Genomic DNA, 19,903 nt, shown 5'->3' with positions numbered 1-19,903 from the left:
GGTCTTTGGGAAAAGCCCTCAGGCCTCAGGAGCCCAATGGCAGTCTTGCTTGCTGGTTCACATGGCACTGAAGAGAATAGAATATCTAGCATCCATGAAGTTCTGCATTTGTCAAGGAGCTGGGGTACCTCCTCAGGGCTCTTAGGAGGCACTGGAACCAGATGTTGAGATCATTTATCGGTCCATTATTGTTTTTAGTAACATCACACCGGGGATTGGACCCAGAATATCCCATCAGATCAGGGGATGAAGAGTGACAGAGTTGAGTGAACTGGTGACATAGACACCATAGCATCAATTGCATTTTCCCTCCGGTGGTGCCATTGATTTCTGGTTGCAAGGCTATCGGACTCTTCTGGGTTACAGCGTGCAGTCCATGGATGACCCACAGACTTGGTGGTCACCAGTCCTCCTCACCTGCAGGAACGTTTTCCTAGTGTGTAGCCCAAAGCCACTCCTTGGGTATGACAATAGCCTAGCTACCCAATCTACCCTCCTTGGCTCTCCTTGGCCTTGAGGACCCTTATACACATGAATAGTCAATGAAGGCCTTTGTAATTAGTGATCTAATTGTCTCATTAGACCATACGGTCTTGATCATGTTGCTCTGGGGAGATCATTGGATAATCACAGCAGCTGTAAGCTTTTGGGTGGGATCCCTCAGGCAACATACCACAGAGGCCATATGCAAAAGCACAGAGCAGTGCGACAGACCCCCAGCAAGCTGTGTTCCTTTTCCAGATGGTGTCACCCACCTGACTTAGGTGGTTCGTAAGCAAGTCGCAGGTAATAAGGGCATTCCCCTTGGTTGACTGTAAGGGCCATCATGCAATTCTGCCAACTACACTGATTTGTTTGGTGCTGGTCCCGGCCTGTCGATAAGCAATGCGGACGGTCCTTGTGGTTCTTAACGATTGCAAGACACCCTTCAGCAATAACCATCAGGAAACTTTGAAAAAATAAAGGTTTATTACTTACAGGATCTGGAAATTACACAGCACACCTGGGGCCACACAGCGATGTGGGGGTGGTGGGGGGAGACTGGAGAGGGAGGGAGAGAGAGAGAATGAGAGCACACACAGGCCTGGGGATCTGCTTTTATTGGGGTCGAGGGTTTGCAGGCTCACTCTTTATTGGTGAATTCAAAACACAGGAGTGGAAATTTAAAGTGTAGGAAGAGAAGAAAAGAAGTGGCCCAAGTGATCGGTTACTGAAATCAATCAAGGTCTTTAAAATGAAGGGGTCTCAGATGGGGAGGCAGCCTGGTTGTGTGTCCGGCGATCTCTGAAGTGGATGCTTCCGCAATCAAAGTTTAGTCAGGCACTAGCTTTGCAAGAAAGAAAAGAACCCCAACTGTCAGGGTTTCCACTACAACGTCTCATTCCCGTTTTTAATGAACTCACACACAGTTCAGAGCATCAGGCCAGACTAACTTCATTAGAAACCACTGCGGATGAGAAGACCCACTCTCCCCAACCTTTCCTTATGGGGACAAAACAGGAGGAATTATCCCAAGGAGATGGGTGGGACAGAATGCACAGCCGAAGAGACAGGGTTTGTGAAGGCCGTCCTAAGCCCACGGGGGTGGGGGTGGCGGTGGCGGTGGGTGTGGGGGCAGGGCATTGGTAAGGGGAAGAGAAGGTTCTTTCAGCCCTAGCCTCAGGGAAGAAACATAATTGTTACTTTATCACCTTCATCAGAGTCAGGTTCCAACACCCAGGCAGGGATCTGGCTCAGGGGAAGGCACAGCACCGCTGAGGGAGAAGGTTCTGAGCCAGGACCCTGGCTCTACCAGTCCTCTTGGGGATGATGCTCTGGGAAGCCAGAGTTAGGAGGGTGACCTGGCTGCACCTCCGGGAGGTCTTACCTGAGTCAGGTGCTGGGAAACCAGAGGGCTAGCGGCTCCTCAGGAGGGGAGGAATGAGCTTCTGAGTGTCAGGGACCGGGGGAGGGTGTTAATGACCCTGCTTAACCTGTAAAAGCTGTGTGGCTCCCCCATGTCCAAAAGCTGGGAGCGTAGGGTGCAGATGGTGGGAAAAGGGCACTTTCCCACGATGTGCCCCATTCCCAGGCCAATTCCCAGCAGTCCTTGGGGATTCCAGAGCCAGGCTTGGGTGCAAATGATCTTTCGTGCCCTTCCCTGGGGACTGGTGGTCTTGGCGGAGAAGACCAAGAGGGGACGCTTGTCTGTCACCCCTCAGCCCAGCCCACAATTTCCTCCGGAGGGAGGCTGATTTGCGGCGTCAAAGCTTCGCTGCCTGTCTTGGGACCCAGAGATGTGAGGTTTCCCAAACCCCTTCATTTGGCCTGTGGTGGGGTCATACCCCCATCTCCCCTGAGTATAAGTGAAGACTTACTACTGTCCCTCAAAGCTGTGGCCCGTCCCCAACCCCAAAGGTCATGTGGAGGTAGAAGGCCCCGGAAGGGGGACAGGATGGGGTGCTGCCCTTCTCCTACTCCCCGAAAGCGAGTGCTCTTCCAGAGAAACTCATTGGCTATTCCCAGGGGGTCCTGCCTCCCTAGGGGAGGACAAAACTCAGAAACAGGAAAGGCGGTCGAGATAGGTTTGGCAACTTTCCGACATCATTTGAAAACACTGGCTCTATTTCAACCACCCGATTTGTGAGCAGGTTTGTAAACAATACCCCCTCCAGACTACCTCTCAGGGTCCAGAGAGCGGCCCTGGGCATTCTCCCCCACTGGGCCATCCCCAGGTCCCTGCAGGAGCTCACACCCCCATGCTGCTCTTCTCGTCCTCTTTGGGGCTGGGTTCCTCCTGAATCTTCTTCATCTCCCAGCCCCTGACCCAGGTGTAGGCAGAGGAGCCCCCCAGCACCATCATGTTGCTTGTCCACCAGAGGAAGCTCTTGGTCTCCTCGTAGTAGAGCACAGCCAGCACCGTCTGGGCACAGGCTTTGGTGGTGCCGGACACGTTATGGGTCAGGGGGCTGGTGAACTTGATCTGTAGTCCCGTCACGTAGCCGATGGCAAAGCCGAACAGGCCGCCCAGGGTCATCATGCCCCAGAAGTGGGCGCTGCCCAGCTGGGAAAAGTCACGGAGGGTCTGAAGCTCCCCCAGCAGCAGGAACAAGGGCAGGAAGAGGACGCAGGCATTGACGTTGTTGTAGAAGGTCAGACGCCAGATGCTGCCATCCACGGCTGGGAGCACCTTCTTGGTGTAGATGGCGTTGAGCGAGACACAGAGGCTGGCGAGCACGCCAAAGAGGGTGCCTGTCCAAGACAGGGTGCCCTCAGCCCCCTCCTGGTCCACACCAAGCCAGAAGCCACCTGCGGTGGAGACAGGAGAGGGGCAAAGAGGATGAGGACGGGGAGGAAGAAGGACAGAGAGTTTTGCCACCGAAGGTCACAGACCGTAATGCTGCCCTCACTGTCCCGTCCTCCAGGCCCTCTCTGCAATAAACATGTCCAAACTCTCTACTACATGCAAAGCACCATACAAAGGCTGGGGAAGTGGCCCAGGACATGAATGCTTTCTCGGGAGCTTACATACTAGCAGAGGAGAATGACGTTAAGACGATTCATTTCGCAGTTATTTCTTTAATTACAATTGTAATGAGGGCCATAAAACAGTGCAGCATGCTGTGAGCACCCATAACCAGGGCGACTGTGCTGGCCTGGGGCATCTGGAAAGTAGTGCTGGAAATGAGCTCCAAAGGGCTGAGTGCTTAGTGGTTAAGGTGACCTTGGGCAAGTGATTTAAGGTCTCAGAGCCCTGGCTTCCTTGTCTGTAAAATGGCCTGAGCCTATAATGAGTTAGAATCACTTGTGGCCTGAGGTCTTTTGGGACAGTCACTCTTTCTGCCACCCTCATCTTGTGTCACCTCCTGCTCACAGAGCCTCCATGGTCCCTGCAAGACCCCTTGCCTGTCACCTGCCCATGGGGACTGTCCCATCTCTTTGGCTACACCCCACCTTCCCAGGAGGCAGGGGCTGAATCTTACACGTGCTGTACCTCGTGCCACAGCATCTGGTAACATGGGGGAGTAGGAGAAGTTTTGGTGTCAGAGAGATTTGGGCTCCAATTGGGTTCTGCCATTTAGAGGCTGCATGGCCTGAGGAAAGGTGACTTAACTTTTCTGAGCTCCCATTTCCTTCATCTATAGAGACCCGGGTCACTTTCTCGACCCCCTAACTCCAACCACACTACCCTCCACCTTGCAACTAGAATGATCTTCCTAAAGTACGGATAGATCTGCTCAGGTCCTGTCCTGGCTTAAAGCCCCTCCTCACCTACTACCTTCAGGAAACCTTCCAGACTCACTTAACTTGGGCAAGGCCCCCGATGGCCCGAGCATGAAGAAACACACAGGTACTTTCTTCTGCCTAGAACACTGTGTCCTCACCCCTTCCTTATACCCATCTAGCACTTCCTCCGGGACGCCTGCTTAGATTACCCCATTTCCAACTTTGCTTCCCTCCCCACCCCCACCAGGGTCCCTGTAGCACCTTCTATTACCCCAATCGCAGCCTCACCCCTGCAGCATAACTCACTTACTGCCCTGCATCATCACCATGCCCTCCGGGAGCCCAGGAACCCGGTCCCCTTTGGCCGAATTTGTATCCCCAAAGTTTGGCCCAGTCTCTGGCACGTGCCTGGCCATCCGTTCATATTTGTTGGCTGCCTGAAAGAATGCATGAACACAGGTTGTTCTGGAGGTGGCTTTGGGGGTTGAAGGAGGTAAGGCCCCTCCTATGTTGCAGGCACATTCTGGGTCTTGGCAGGGCCTTTGCAAACAGGTATCTGTAGACCTGCTCTGGGGGTGTGGAGGGTTAGCCAGAGCGCCCCCAGTCCTCCGGCTCGTGACCTTCCAAGTCCAGAAGGGACCCCCACCCCAAGGCTCCACACCCTAGAGGGAACTCACACCCAATACTGGGAAAGGAGGAAGGGCCCCGGAATAGTCACCTGAGACCCATCTTAAGGGGAAGCGAAGCAGAGAGGGGGCCGGGGCCCCTGCCCCATCAGTGTGGCCAGTGAAGGCACTTTCTCTGACGCTATCACACTATCAGCTACTTTGATTACTTTTAGGACTTGGGCCCAGTTTCCCTAGCAACTTCACCTTTCTTCGTGCAAATTCTCGCATCAGGAGGCTCCCCTCTCCCTGCTCCCCCTCCCCCCTTCATAGGGTCCAGTGAGGCTGAAGTGGAGACCCCTGAGGTGTTTGGCTAAGTGAGGCCTGTGACTCTGCATCAGCTCTGGGCAGCGGTGAGGTGGGGTGGGGCGAGGGGGCAGCTGAAAATCCGCCAGGGGTCTCAGCAGCTCCTTCTCCTCTAACCTTGGCCTTCTCCCGTCTCCCATCTTGGACCTGGACTGAGCAGCCCTATATCCAGCAGTTGCTCAATGAGAGTAACATTTTCTAGGACAGGTGGCATGGGATGGGCCCCTCCCCTGCAACCAGTGAGACTGGGCCTGGGACTCGGAGACACCAGCGAAGAATACGTAGGTCAACCAACACGAAATTTACAGCCCCAGGAAAAAACGTGAACAGGTTCAAAGAAAGACCACATTCCTGGATGACAGAGCCCTGCGAGGATTCTGAGGGAAGCGGGTGCACTCTTACCCAGAGTGCTGCAAACACCCCTTCTGTGATGATGGAAATGTTCTATCATCTGCGCTGTCCAATATAGTAGCCACTGGTCACATGTGGCTACTGAGCACCTGACACGTGGCTACAGAATGGGGTTGTTAACACCTGCAACTGAGGAACTGAATTTTTAAAATGTCATTGAATCTGAATGAATGGAAATGGAAATAGACACGTGGTTGGTGGCTACTGTGTTGGACAGTGCAGCTATAATCTCTAGGGGACAAGAGGAGAGCAGGGGGGTTAAAAGCATAGACCCCAGAGTCTGGCCAATCTGGGTTTGTGCCCCAGCTTGGCGACTTTCTAGCTGTGTGGCCCGGGGCAAGTCACTTAACCTCTCTGAGCTTCAGTTTCCTGGTTTGTATGGAGTTGATCAAGGTGATGCTACCTCCAGGGGACCTCTGGGGAACAAAGGAGATGCTAAATGTGAATGCTTGGCACCATGTCCCCGTCAATAATTCTTATTTTCTAAGGGTCAAGCGTGGGAAGACAGCTAAGACCTCTCAAAGCTTATTTCTTGCCACTGTCTTAGCCATCACTACGAGCCTACAAGGTCAGAGGGTGATGGTATATTTATCACAAGATGCATTCTCTGGAAATAGCACTGGATGGAGAGTCAGGACACTTGAGCTCTTGAGAAGCAACACAGTGGTCAAGCACAGGGGCCAGACTGCTTGAGATCAGATCCCAACTCTGCCACTTATTAGCTGTGTGATTTTCAACAAATTATTTACCTTCTCTGTACCTTGGTTTTTTCCCCTCTGTGAAAGGTAGATCTAATCCCATCTTGTTCTGAGGGGCCCTGGGTGGGCCCCTGACTTGCTGGGTGACCTCGGGGAGCTTACTGTCTCTGGGCCCCAGGCTCTTCCCCAAGGGAGCTGGGACAGATAAAATCCAACGATGCCTGGCAGGGTTGATCTTTGGGGTTTGGGTCCCTGCGCCCCACCCCCCACTCCCCGTGGCCCTGGCTGGCCACTCACCGATGATGATGCCGCAGGTGAGCAAGGCATAGAAGGAGGTGGTTTGCTTGAGCAGCAAGTAGGACAGCAGCACATTGAAGACAGTGGTGAGTGAGCGGCCCACGTTGTAGAAGGCCACGCCGACGTACTTGAGGCAGAGGTTATTGAAGGTGATCATGCTGATGAAGACGACGGACAGGGGCAGGACGCTGCGGGTCACCCTGAGGTCCAGGCGCAGGGTGGGAAAGTCCATGGCACCGGGGCAGCAGGCCGCCAGTATGCTGAGGCTCTTGCACAGCAGCGTGGTCACCAGGCACTGGTAGAAGGTGACGAAGATGGGGGTGTCCAGCTGTAGGGAGGGGCTGCCCAGCAGGTACTTGTTCAGGAACACCATGGAGATGGAGGTGACCCAGTAGAGAGACACCACCAGCGTGATCTGGAACGCCCGCAGCAGAAAGGGCTTCTCCTTGCTGGCCTCTGCCTCTCCGGAGGGGTCGGAAGCCCCCATCAGTGCCATGTGCAGGATCCTGGACCGCTTCAAAGGGGCCCTGTTCATGGTAGCAGAGGAACTGGGTCACTCTACAGCCAGAACTGGAGTACAGGGCAATCAGCTCCTGTCTTTCTGCAAGCCGCAGCCCTCAACTGTCACATGGGGGATGGCCTAGAGGCCTCTCCACCGAGAGGTTCTGCTGTGGGGGGAGCCTCACAATCTGCCCCCACTCTGAGGTGGCTCATGAGACGAGACACAGGGAAGGGGTGAGGGACAGGCTAAGGTTGGACAGAAGAGGCCTTGTAGGGATGGGTCTCAGGAAGAAGGGAGGGGAGAGGAAAGGAAGGAGAGGGGGAGGGGGAGGAAGGCAGGGCGAAGGTGCTGAAGGGCGGAGGACAGCGCGGGGAAGCGACGCCGGGAGAGGGAGGCATGGGCGAAAAGGGTTTGCAGGGGGAAAGGGGAGGCGTGCGGTAAGATGAACGGAGGGAAGGCGTGCGAGGGGTTTGGAAAGAGGGGTGTAGGGAAGCTCAGAGGTGCTCGTGGCGGGGGCCCAAAGGGCGCGGGAGGAGGCCGGGCCTGCCCAAGCCCGCGGCGCGCAGCCCTTCGGCGCATAGGCTGCCGTACAGCCCCGGTGCCTCCGGACAGCCGAGGCCGTTCTCCCCCGCGAGGCGGGCCCAGGACTCATTTCCTGACACGCCCCCGACCCCTCCTTAAAGGGCCCGCACGCCCGGCGTCACCCTTAAAGCCACAGCCGGCCAGAAACATCCTTCCGAGTCAGGCTTGCGTCTGTGTCCCCGCCTCCTCTCCGCTCCGGTGCGCTCCCGGCCCGGGGATAGTGGGGCGGGGGGGAGTCGGCCCCCGCGGAAGGTTCCTATAGGTGCTTGAGCCTCGGCCCCCTTTTTGCAATCCCCCCTCCCCCACCCCTGCCCAGCTCTGTCTTGTCCAGACGCTAACTGTCCCCGACTCCGTACGTCCTCTGCGCCCCTCATCCCGGGCCCGACCGCACCCCCAGAGCCTTGGCGGCGCCCCGCATCCCTTGGCGTCCAGAGACCCCCTACGAGCCCTCCCTCCCTCTGCTAGCCCCACCTCAATCTCCCATGGTGCAGTCCCTTCCTATCTCCCCCATTTCCAGCTCCCCCATCCCTCTTCCAAGCCGGAGACGATCCGGGACGCTCCCTGAGGCCCGAGGCCACACTATCCCGTCTGGATTTCAATCAACCCTCGCGATCTGCCCCCCCCACCCTCATTTGGGCACAGCCGGATCTGAGCCTCAAGGCAACAACCACGCTCACCCCTCGGGCTCCTTCCCCCTTCCAAAACGCCTCCTCCTCAAGCCAGGCCCAGCCGCTAGCTCTGGCCCCGGGGCCTCGGTGGCGACCCCGCGCTCACCTCCTCCTTTGCACTGGCGGTCCGCCCGAGCTACCTAGCGCCGCACCTGCAGCACCGCACCTAGGGCCGCGCCCACGGAAGACTACTTCCTGCTCCCAGCCCCGGGCGTGGATGCCAAGCCAACCTCGCTGGCCCGCTCCCCACGTGGAGCCCGGAGGCGGCGGCAAGCCACCCGGGACCCAGCCTGACCTTGGCCCTGGGTTGTCCCGCCCCTCGTGGGAGCAAGCATCTTTCTGTTTCCAAGGCCACCCCAGCCCTGGTACCCCGCCCCGGCCCGCCCGGGATCCCTCGCTCCAGTTACCGCCTCCTGCATGTCCAGGGACCCGGCTTCATCCCTGGCCCACCGCGCACCCGTCCGGAGCTAACAGAAGTGCGTTTGAGAACAGCCCGGATTCTTCCTGCGGGTAGTGAGCGGCGGGGGGGGGGGGGGGGGGGGGGGGGGGGGGGGGGTTAATCCGCTCTCTCCCAGGGACCGGGCCTGGGCAGTCAGTCACCAGCCAGAGTCTGTCTCTCATCAGGCAGCCTGGAGGGCCGACTTCTCCCTGGTTTGTGCTCTGGCACCACTCTGGACGCCAGGGGTTGGCGTCTCACTTCTGAGTTCTTTGTTGTAAAAAAACAAAAAAAGAAGGGGGTTGGCGGGACTATACCAGGGGGTCCCAACCTTCTTGCTCATTAGTCTAGCTGGTATGGTTGAAAGTAGGGACTGCCATCTGCAGTATTTCGAACACTGTTTAATTAGTACCATTTACTGTACAGGTGAGATGTCTTAGATTTGCTTTAAAATACTCAGAATACTTACCAAAGAGAGAGGAAAAAAAAAGAGGTGGGTAGCTAGGTAAAATTAGATAGGCAAAATGTTGATAATTGTTGAGGCTGGGCATAGATACACGGGGGTTATAAGAGTCATTTTGCTTTTGTGTACGTTTGAAATTTTCCATAATAAAAGGGTAGAATCTATGGAGTACATTTAAAGTTTCACAGGCTAAGGGCAAAACCCTGACCCCAGCTTAACACAGCCCTTGGTGGGCTATGTGGAACTGGAAGGGTTAATAACCCCCAAGGCAGGTGCAAATTTCCCGGAGTGAGCTCCACCCCAGGCCTATTCTTTTCCACCAGCCCTCTGGCCTTTGCTCTAAGGTACCTGCACTCCTCCTTCCTCCAGAGAGGGGACTTCCTGCTACTTAGTTATGGGCTAGTCTCCAGCTGGAGAATGCCACCTGATCACCTTGTCGCCTTGGGGATCAAATTACCCTTTTGAGAACAGAAAGACTTAAAGGAACTGAGCTGGTCATCAGAATCTTACTTGGAGAGTCTCATTCCAGGGTCAAACTTTGAAGGCTGTGGGTTTCAGTTTGTTAAGGGCAATGGCTATTTGCTCTTGGGCCTGATATTTCACTTTGACAAATAATTTAATGACAAACAGGGCAAACTTGTCTGTAAGAGGCCCTGGTTTCCTGGAAGGGCCCTGCTCCTTGGCACATAAACAGAATTAATTTATCTAATGAATGTGCTGCCACTTTGCACCCCTAGGGAAGCAATATGTGCTGTATATAGGCCAGATGCCCTTCGCTGAGAGAGACCAGGGGCAGTCCATGCTGGGTACGTGGGGGCACAGTCTGGGCTCTCCACAGGTGACCGAAATGTATTCCTGTCTCCAAACGCTCCCCTTCCATTGTACCTGAAATTCCACCATTAGCTTCACTCCCCTGCATTAAGGTGGTAACAGGCCAGTACACCGAGTTTCCCAGATTCTAATCCTTTTTGTTCCGCATGAGGGAAAGGGGGAGGGATGTGTTTCTAAGGGGTCTAAGGCCTCAGGAAGTGTGCACTTCGCACAATCGGTTTGCTTTTGAATTTTTCTTAAGGAATCTTAGTTGTTTAAAGCATTCATCAAGGGTGGGGTTTTAGGTCTCGTCAAGAGTAATTACCTAGTGTGTGAACTTGATGTGGGGCAGAACATAAGGTCGTCATCCTGGCAGGTGGAAGGCTGTAATAATCCAGGAAGGAGGGCCCTTTATGGGTGTGGTTCTGTTCTTGCCTTGGCCGGGAGCCACTGATGACGTCAGAAGGCGATCCCTACGAGACAGAGTGAACAAAACTGACCTCCCAGGTATAGGGGGCAGTGGATGTGTACCAGTAGGGCCCGAGTTTCGGGGAACTCAGAGAGGTCAACTATCTCACCTCTGAGTTCAACAAGGACTCATGAACCTACTTTGCATGGTGGACACTACTCGTTGTCTACCCAAATTCAATCTCCCATTTGTCCCAAATCATTGGATGGTAGCTAGTCATGTGGTTGCTCAGCCAGAGACTACCTTTCCCAGCCTCCCTTGTGGGTAGGTGAACCATGTGACTCAATGGATGATAAAAGGAGGTGATGCATGTCCTTTTTTTTTTTTTTCACCACCAGCATCCCCTTTAATAAAATGTGGAAGGTCGTGTGACGGGGGGAGGAGGGGAGTGAAGTATGACCATTTACAACCACAAAAAACCTCTGTACATGTCTAGCGCCTGGCAGAGGGGAGGGCAGGCAGGGCAGTGGCAGGCCAGGGCCAGCCCTATTTGTAGAGGATGTCGTAGTGTCCAGGCCGATAGAGAAGGTAGACCTTGGGCTCGGAGCCCTCGGGGAAGATGTGCGGGTTGGTGGTGCCGCCCTCGCCTCGGTCCATGTATTCCACCTGGATGGAGACGCCGAGGGCCTGGGCCAGCGCGATGATGTGAATGTGGTCACTCTCTTTGCACGTGGGCTCCACCTCCTGCTGACAGAACTCCTTGACGGTCCGCCCACCCTCGATGAAGTGCTCGAAGAACTTGCTCTCGCGCTGCAGGTAGCCTGACGTGAGCAGCCGCAGGTACACCACCGGGTAGTCCGAGGTACTCTGGCCATTGAAGGAGGCCAGCAGGTCGGCTACTGAGGTCTGCTTCTCCACCTGCTCGATCAGGTCCGTGAACGTGTTGTGGAAATCCTCAACTGCGAACTCGGTGAAGCCCTGGGACACCAGGTCCTCTTTGCTCTTGGCAGACACGGTCTTAAACCGTTGCAATTCCCTGCTGTCATCCAGCAGCGCCTCCAAGTGGGAGAATCCAAAAGCTCGGTAGAAGCAGTTTCCATCAGGCCTGGTCTTGCGGATGTACGAGTCCTTTTTGTGGAGGTCCTTGATCTTCTGTTGATAGATGTTGTCATCCTCAGCATACTCCTTGTATAAGACCGAAAGCTCCAGACGCTCCGAGACCAGAGGGTTCTGCACTGCAATCTCTTGCTGAATTCGGTCCTGCTGAGCCATGATGGCTTCATCATGGTGTCGAGCATCACCCGTGTCCCAGCAGCCCCAAGTATGGTTGCCATCTTTTGGCTGAAGGGTGCCGCTGGGGAAGTAATAACAGAGTATTCAGCCCCAGTGTCAACCATGAAAGTTATTGTTTGGCCCCCTACCTGTATTTCGACCGTGGGCTCATGGGGGCCAAGAATGAAAAGAGCCTGGTCCCCCTTAGTCCAATTCTATCCTGGCCAGACCGACGAGGTTCTTGCCTTGAGGTTCCTCCCGATACCGGCTGGGTTTTGAGGGCCCCTTCCGATTCGGACATTCATTCTTCCAGTGTCCCTTCTCTTTGCAGCATGTACATTGGTCCTTTGCTAAGGGGGCTCTGGGCTTCCCCCCTTTTGGCGGTTGGGGTCTTCCCGTCTTTGCAGCATCTGTTTCTTTTAGTGCTGCGAGAAGGGTGGCCTTCTCTTTTAGTCTTCTCTCCGCTTCTCTTTCGGCTGTGACTTCTCTGCTCATGAAAACTTTATTGGCGACCTCTATCAGCTGAATGATATTCATCCCGGCAAAGCCCTCCAACTTCTGGAGTTTTCTTTTGATATCTGGGGCAGCCTGTGCTACAAAAGAGGTATTTACCATCTGTTGACTTTCTGGTGCCTCGGGGTCAAACGGGGTATATATACGGTATGCTTCACATAATCTTTCATAGTAGTCTCCCGGAGATTCCCCAGGGTGCTGTTTGACTGATGATATTTTAGTCATGTTCATGGGCTTTTTGGCTCCAGCTTGGACTCCCCGAAGGAGGGCTTCCTGATATCGTTGGATGTGGGCCTGTCCTTCTTTTGTGCTGAAATCCCATGTTGGGTGTTTTTCAGGTACGGCAGCTTAACCCCAGACAGCAGGGTCATTGATCCGCGGAGGTGCGTGATCTTCTAGGTACTGTCGTGTTTCTCTCATTATTATTATTTTTTCTTCTGTATTAAACAGAGTACAGAGTAACTGTTGACAATCTTCCCAAGTCGGTCTGGAAGAGGGACTCCATCAAGTTGACCATTGCTTGTGGCTTTTTAGAATATGATGGAGTGTTGTGTTTCCAATTGAGGAGGTCGGTTGTGGAGAAAGGTTGATAATACATCAAGGAACGGCTGGGCTGGACTGTTCTGTCCTCATTCTGTCTTTCAGGCTCTCTCGTCTCCCTTACAGGCATTTGGAGAGCCTTAGGTCTGGGTCTGGGGCACAGTCTGGCTGTCGGCCCCTGTGGGGTAGGGTTCTCCGGGTCTGAGAGGGGCAGGGAGATGGGTGGTGGTGACTGTGGAGTCCGAGAGACAGATGGGGGAGGAGTTTCAAGTTCAGGGGGAGGGGTGAGGGAGCTTGACGAGTCATAAGGAGGCAGAAAGACAATATCTTCCTCCATGTCTCCTTTAAATATTAGAGGAGCGGTGGGTTGCTTCTTTGGCTCCCTGGGTGAGTCCCCGGATAAAGTGGCTAAAATGTTTGCCTGACTCTGCTTGCTATGGATGAATCGCACCCAAGGTGGGGGGTTTCGGGCAATTTCAAGCCAGGAGTCAATGTATGGAAATTGATCAGGGTGGCCTGGGTTCCCAGTGACTATTAGCCAAACCCGCTGCATTATTTGAGCATCTAATGTCCCTTCTGGGGCCATCCTACATTGAATATGGGCCATCCTAGTTCACAAAAAGTCCTTAACTTCCTGGGTGTCATTTTCACCCTATAATCGCCTGAAAATCCATTTTTTTTTTTCAACGTTTTTTTATTTATTTTTGGGACAGAGAGAGACAGAGCATGAACGGGGGAGGGGCAGAGAGAGAGGGAGACACAGAATCGGAAACAGGCTCCAGGCTCCGAGCCACCAGCCCAGAGCCTGACGCGGGGCTCGAACTCACGGACCGCGAGATCGTGACCTGGCTGAAGTCGGACGCTTAACCGACTGCGCCACCCAGGCGCCCCAATTTTTAAAATATTTGAACACGTCCTCTAAAATCGTAGGCTTACTCTGTGTTGATCCCATTATTAATTCCTTTCTTGTGTTTGTGTGTTGGGGAGACAGACAAAGGGAGGGTATCCTTTTGGATGAGAGGACCAATCAGATACTCCACTGGTCACATTCCCGAGGGAAACTTTGGGGGAGGCTTGGCCGTAGGGGACTCAGCTTTGTGACTTGTGATCAGAATCTGATCCAATACTGCTCTAGACCTTATACTCTCACCACGACACAGGAGAGCCCATTCAGACTCCGTAGACTTTTGGGGACCTTAAAGGTGCCCATCCGTGGAGCCACAAACTCAAACTCAACTGGCAAGCCTGGCTGAGCCACACATTCTCACACACACACACACACACACACACACACACACACACACACACCAGAGTCTATTACATTCCCTCCCACAAAATTTTCTACCTGTGAGACCATTAAGGCCTCTGGAGATTGATCACGTCCCCCTTCCACCCTGTTGGGTGGGCCTCACTTCTTTGGGGCCCTGGCCTTACTGGTTCCCACGGTGGGTCCAGGTCCTCACCTCCCAGGTCTCTTTGAGTCCGGCCAGAACAACGGAGTGGGGCCAGCCTGAGGCAACTGAGAAGAAGACTGTTGAAATTCAGGCAGGGGGCACGCCTTCTCCCTTGCGATCCCTCTCTCCTTCACCACCTTGCCGTTCTCCCAAACCGGTGGCCACAATGGGCCAGCGGAGTTGGGTTTCCCAGTCAGGGAACCAAATTTGTTATAGAACTAGGCTGGAACGCTGGCGGAAAAACTAAGCGGCACTCGGAGATCTTGTGGATCAGAGATTTATTTAACACCGGTGGGCTCAGAGGAGACCGTTTCTCCAAAGATCTGAGCTCCAAATGCAAGTGGGGAGGGTAATTTATAGTCATCAGCTTCCATATCTGTGGGGGGCGCGCAGCAAATAAAGGAAGAAGAACACGGAGGAGGGGTCTCTAAGCTAGAGACCAGAGTTTGTTTTAGACCCATTGGCCATCTTGGGCATACTTTATTCACTTCTACAACAAGACAACCAGAAGAAGTGCTTGAAAATAAGGGCCAATTTAAGGCCCTATGCCCTGAAAGTTTATGAGGCTCCTTATTTATCCCCTATGTAGCTCAGAATAAAAATGATCACGAAATGTAAAATAAATGTAAGCAGAGAAAAAAAAGTATTCTAATTTTTCTTGTGAAGATTGGGATGTTCTTTGGAAAATAATACATTCTTTCCAGAAAAAAAAAAAAATTAGGTCTTTCCTTTGCTGGTACTTGTGGTAGACACTACTAATTGTCTATCTCAGGAGTTGGCAACCTTTTTCTGTCAATGACCAAAAAGTGGGTATTTTAGACTCTGTGGGCCATATGGCTTCTGTAGCAACTACTCAACATTGCTGTTGTAGCGTTGTAAACAAATGTGTGCAGCTGTGTTTCAGTAAAACTTTATTTATAAAGGCAGGCCATGGGCCAGGTTGAGTTTGCTGCTTGTAGTTTGTTGACCCCCGTTTTACCCTATATTAATCTATCCTTCTTTCTTACTAACATTACCCGTCTTTTTTTTGTATGTCAATGTGTCCCCCTATGAATACTTACTCCCCAGACTCCCTTGTAGCTGGATGTGACCACGTGACACACTTTTAGCCGATGAGTCATAAGCCGAGGATTTCTGGGAAAGCTTTGCTTTCTTGATATAAAGATAGTCTTTATTGCTTCTTTATCTTCTATGTTCTGTCTTCAATGCACATCTGAGGTCTGGAAGGGCAGCAGCCATCTTGTAACCATGAGGCAAAAGATATGAGGAGGAAAGCTTGGGATGGCAGAGCAGAAGCCTGGAGATGAGCTGTCATCACAGCCCTTGGCTGCCTATTCCTTACTGTAGGAGATGAATAAACCCCTATCAGGAGAAGCCATTGCATAGTGGTATTCTATTTTTTGTAGGCAACCACAGTCCCAATTGAGACAGTGCTCTAATGGGTAATTCATTGTTGCTGGAACTCATGCGTAGGGTTCCAGGAAGGCTTGGGACTGGCTGGGACCGGCTCTGAGCCAGCAAGGTAGGGGATACAATTGTCAGGAAGTGAACTCTAGCTGCCGAAAATTCAGAAGGCAGGACCTATTTGCCAGATAAGGATGAAAAGTGGGAGGGTCAATGTCAGGATGGACAGATCCCAAAGCATGGCATGCATGGCCAGGGACAATGGCTTGTTAGCAAAAAAGGAGTCCCAATGGGGGGAAAGAGTGGGAAAACAGCAGAGGATTAGCAAAGAGCTAGCTGCTCTTTAGCAAAGTGTTTATGTTAGCAGAGACCTCACCTTTATCTCCTGGTCTGGCTTCTGTAAAGCACCTAGCCCTGGACTGTGCAGCTCTTTTGGTTTGTGTGAGATCTAGAATAGCCCCTGTAACATGCATCTGGATAATCTACGAGCAGGAACAGTGTTTACCCCAGATTAGCAGCGAATCTGTAGGGATTGAGTAACTGTCAATCCCTCTTGGCAGAAGCATGTTACTAACAACTAACATGATGTTGGAGGATGGCTTCAGGCCAGATGTTTTATTTACAACTTGTCAGTGCTTGCCACCATGCTGTGAGCGGCAGTTTCATTATAATCCCTATTTTACAGGTGAGGACATTGAGACCCCAGAGATGTTGAGTCACTAGCCCCAGGCCACCCCGTGAGGAGGTGAGAACCAGTTTGACTGCCGACCTAAAGTTCATCCTGTTGCGTGGGTTCAGCTCATCCTGAGCCCAGGTCTTCCAGTTGGTCGTCTGGGTCCCTGGGCCTCTGAAGTGACCCTTCTGGTCTCAAAGGTAAAAAAGGCTCTGATTCTCATCCCAGATGGTGTATGGAGTGGCAGGGGAGAGCTTGTTGAAGCAATGGTATTTACTGGCTCATGTCACTGAAAAGTCCAGGGAGAGCTCTGGCTTTAGGTGCAGCTTGACCCAGCAGCTCAAAGAATGTCATCAAACAAATCCTGGTCTGGGCTCTTCTCTAAGCATTGGCTTTGTTCCTCAGGCTCCATTTGATAACAAAATGGCTTCAAGCATTCCAGACCTTACACTATTCAGGGTTTTGTGGTTGTTTGTTTGTTTTCCAATGTTTATTTATTTTCAGAGAGAGAGAGAGAGAGAGAGGGCGAATGAGAGTGCATGAGCAGGCAGGGGCAAAGAGAAAGGGAGAGAGAGAATCCCAAGCAGGGAGAATCCTGTGCTCACAGCATGGAACTGAACGCGGGACTCAATCCCACGGACTGTGAGATCATGAGCCGAAATCAAGAGTTGGGCGCTCAACCGACTGAGTCCACTCAGGCACCCCTGTTTTTTTGTTTTTAAATAGACAATTTTTTTTAGAGCAGTTTTAGGTTGACAGCAAAACTGAGCAAAAGGTCCAGAGATTTCCTATACATCTCCCTCCCCCACCCCCATTCAGGTGTTTTAGTTTGGTGGGGAAAAAAAAAATCACTCTCTGAAGCCTTGAGGTTTACTCTGAGTGGTTTGGCTCAGGTCATATAATCACTCTTGACCAATCATTGTGGTCAGTTGAATAAACCCAGCCTCTGGCTTCAGCCCCGCATTGCAAGCTCTGCCCCTGGACCCAGAGGGGGTGATGTGAACGTGGGGAAAGGGTGGCTTTGGAAATGAGATTTAGGAGGTATTTGTCAGAAGAAGGGGGATGGATGCTGGCAAATGACCAACGTCCACTGTGAGGGGCCTGTCTTGGATGGGGGAGAGGGTATCTGGAAGGTTGCATGGACCTCTTCCCTCCTTGTTTGCTGTTGTGGTTCCGCTTTGTCCGGTGCTTTCCCACATTCACCCCTAAACCTGGCTAGCTTCCTGTCCTTCAGGACTCAGTGCAGACATGTCGTCCAGGGCACCCTCCAGTTAGATTAGGTCTCCCTGATATGCACTCCTACCGCTTCCCTTTGTCAATGAGATGTGAAGAGTGTAGACACAGGAAGCAGTGAGTCTCTTTTCGTGTAAGTATGTCCCAGTCTCTTTTTAGGAGTGTCTCCACCCCTCCCCTCCCCCGCATCAGCTTTTGCAGTCTTTGGGGGGCCATCAATCCACATGGTTGCTTCCCCCAGCCAAAGGGGTGTGGGTACATGACACAGGCCAGGCCAATGAGGCTACTGATTACTTTTTTTCCCATCTGAAATGAAATCTGGAGCAGAAACAGCCACCGCCACAACAAAACTTAAAATTGGCCGCGGCCGATTCATGGTCACAACAATGTCCAGAAAGCCTATTTTCTGCCTCAGAGCTGCCCAGCTTGCTGTTCCTTTCCAACCCTGTTCTGCTTTTTCCTTGGCTCTGCAAGCAACACTGGACTCTTGCAACGACCTTTGTACCTGAGTTGGCTGGAGTCTGTATCTGTTGCTTGCATTCAGAGAACCCTAGGTGCTACTGTGGGCATTTCCTTCTGTCCAAGAAAAGTAGTCAGGGTAGGAACCAGCCAGCTCCAGGGAATAAATCTAGTTTCCACAGCCCGATTTCTCTCCAAGTGCTGGGGTTCCCAGAGCAGGGCGGAGAAAGGAAAAGGGCAGGGCAGCAGGAAGTGTAGACCAGGATGTGTAAATACTGGTGTGTTTTCAGAAGGGCTGCCAGCAGGTGGATGTAGTCAAGATTGGCTTCTTTCTCTGGTCTTTGCTGTGAACCTGGCAGGGGGTACATCGCAGTGGTGAAGTGGGCTGGTGTGGATACCATGGAATTTGAAATTGGTTTAACAAAAATCTTCTGAATGGTCTTTGTGGATAAGCCCCCCCCCCCCTTTAAGTTTATGTATTTATTTGAGAGAGAGAGAGAGAGAGAATTCTCCGCACTGTCAGAGCAGAGCCCAATGCAGGGCTTGAACCGAGAGTCCATGACCTGAGCTGAAAGCAAGAGTCAGACGCTTAAGTGACTGAGCCACCCAGGTGCTCCCTGAGTCCTTTGCCCTCTTCTGTCGGCCGGACTCACTCTTCAGTTCATATGATTTATGAGACACTTTATGCTGGTAGGCTGATGGCACAACTGGGGCACTGATGTCGTCACATCCATCCTGCACACTACAGTGTAACACGTTCCTTCTCTCTCTCTCACCAGACTCTCGTTTGCCACCGGATCCCTGGTGCCTGGCACAGAGCTTGGCATGTGGTGGTGTTCAATAAAGGTGCGTTGACTGAGTGAATGAATTGCTGGGCTGTAGAACTTCCTGTAAGAGACGTCCCAGTTCCTGTGAGAACCATGGTAAGTCAGCGAGCACCGAAGTTTGGTTTCAGCCTTGCCACTCAGCCAAACTCCTATTTAATCTGGGCTTCAGCCTTTGGAAGGTCACGTAGTTGAATGTCTATTTTAGTGTCATTCCTGAGATCTCTGAGCCTGTGCATGACCAATGTCCCTGTGATCAGGAGACAGCCATCGTATTTAACCAATGTAATTACAGCAGGAGGACAAAAAGGCGGGCCATTTGAATTTATTATTAATAGCTGAACATTTTCAAACATACGTAAGCATTTTCGAAGTAACTCAGACAAAAAATCTTTTGTGCTTTATATATTGAAACTATCTCCATCAGTTTGTGTATACGCATATATGTATTATTCTAGGGCAAAATAGTACAGTAACTAATGATAATTTATAGCTGTTAATTTTACGTGCAAAATAATTGCTAAGTTTCAAATTATTTAAATACATAGGAAAATAGATTCATGTGCATATTAAGAGAAGCGTTAGCTAGATAACTTTAGGAACATTTTATTCTTTTGGAACCAATAAATGTTTATACAAATTTAAATAAGAGGAGTAGGCAGAATAATAGAGATTCAATTATCTTTTATAATTCCAGTCTTTATGGAATTGTTTGGCAGAATAGCATTTTTCACATTAAATAAAGTAACTTCTAAGAGCTGTATTTAATTTGTAGTTATTTAATTCCACTTAGACTATTACTCTTTCAAGAAAACGTCAATTTGGGAATTATTCATATTTATGGCATCAATTAAAATCAAAATGTCTGTTTTGCCACCTCAAAGTTTTACAAGAAAAAGTCTGAAATCAAATACGATAAAATCAATTTCCATTCAGACATGATAAAGAATATAAAAAGTGTAGAGGAGAAAGGAAGGTGGTTAAAAATAAGGAGATATCGGGACACCTAGGTGGCAGTTGCTTAAGTGTCCCACTTCGGCTCAGGTGGTTCTTGTGGTTCATGAGTTCAATCCCCACG

The 19,903-nt window shown here is 51.8% G+C and overlaps 2 protein-coding genes across 4 annotated transcripts; both read right to left on the bottom strand.

Annotated features, from left to right (window-relative positions):
• Positions 1-2,583: 2,583 nt before the first annotated feature.
• On the bottom strand, positions 2,584-8,564 carry SLC35C1 (solute carrier family 35 member C1). 3 transcript variants are annotated; one of them, XM_042906163.1, is made up of 3 exons: positions 8,442-8,564; positions 6,584-7,110; positions 2,584-3,288 (listed from the first exon to the last, which is right to left on the bottom strand). In XM_042906163.1, the coding sequence occupies exons 2-3, from the start codon at positions 7,077-7,079 to the stop codon at positions 2,729-2,731; spliced, it is 1,056 nt and encodes a 351-aa protein (XP_042762097.1). In that variant the 5' UTR covers positions 7,080-7,110; positions 8,442-8,564; the 3' UTR covers positions 2,584-2,728. The 3 variants fall into 3 exon arrangements, with proteins under 3 accessions (XP_042762097.1, XP_042762096.1, XP_042762094.1); XM_042906162.1 differs by lacking the exon at positions 8,442-8,564 and adding an exon at positions 8,345-8,416; XM_042906160.1 differs by lacking the exon at positions 8,442-8,564 and having other exon boundaries at positions 6,584-7,727.
• Positions 8,565-10,847: 2,283 nt separating this feature from the next.
• On the bottom strand, positions 10,848-11,897 carry LOC122201286 (ubiquitin thioesterase OTUB1-like). The gene is made up of 2 exons (XM_042907174.1): positions 11,875-11,897; positions 10,848-11,807 (listed from the first exon to the last, which is right to left on the bottom strand). Exons 1-2 carry the CDS (start codon positions 11,895-11,897, stop codon positions 11,000-11,002), a joined length of 831 nt encoding a protein of 276 aa, XP_042763108.1. The 3' UTR covers positions 10,848-10,999.
• Positions 11,898-19,903: the final 8,006 nt, after the last annotated feature.

This window comes from Panthera leo, chromosome D1 (assembly GCF_018350215.1).
Source record: "Panthera leo isolate Ple1 chromosome D1, P.leo_Ple1_pat1.1, whole genome shotgun sequence".
NCBI lineage: Eukaryota > Metazoa > Chordata > Mammalia > Carnivora > Felidae > Panthera > Panthera leo.
The sequence above is the reverse complement of the archived record's forward strand: the minus strand, read 5'-3'. Positions and strand labels throughout refer to the sequence as shown.

What these genes read in the sequence shown, in the direction of transcription:
- SLC35C1 (XM_042906160.1), bottom strand. Translation starts at nt 7,118, where the DNA reads ATGAACAGGGCCCCTTTGAAGCGGTCCAGGATCCTGCACATGGCACTG. An exon ending in CACCTGCGGCATCATCATCG is followed by an intron (nt 3,289 to 6,583) that starts GTGAGTGGCCAG and finishes TCTCCACCGCAG; the next exon opens with GTGGCTTCTGGCTTGGTGTG.
- LOC122201286 (XM_042907174.1), bottom strand. Translation starts at nt 11,897, where the DNA reads ATGAGCCCACGGTCGAAATACAG. An exon ending in AGCCCACGGTCGAAATACAG is followed by an intron (nt 11,808 to 11,874) that starts GTAGGGGGCCAA and finishes TTACTTCCCCAG; the next exon opens with CGGCACCCTTCAGCCAAAAG.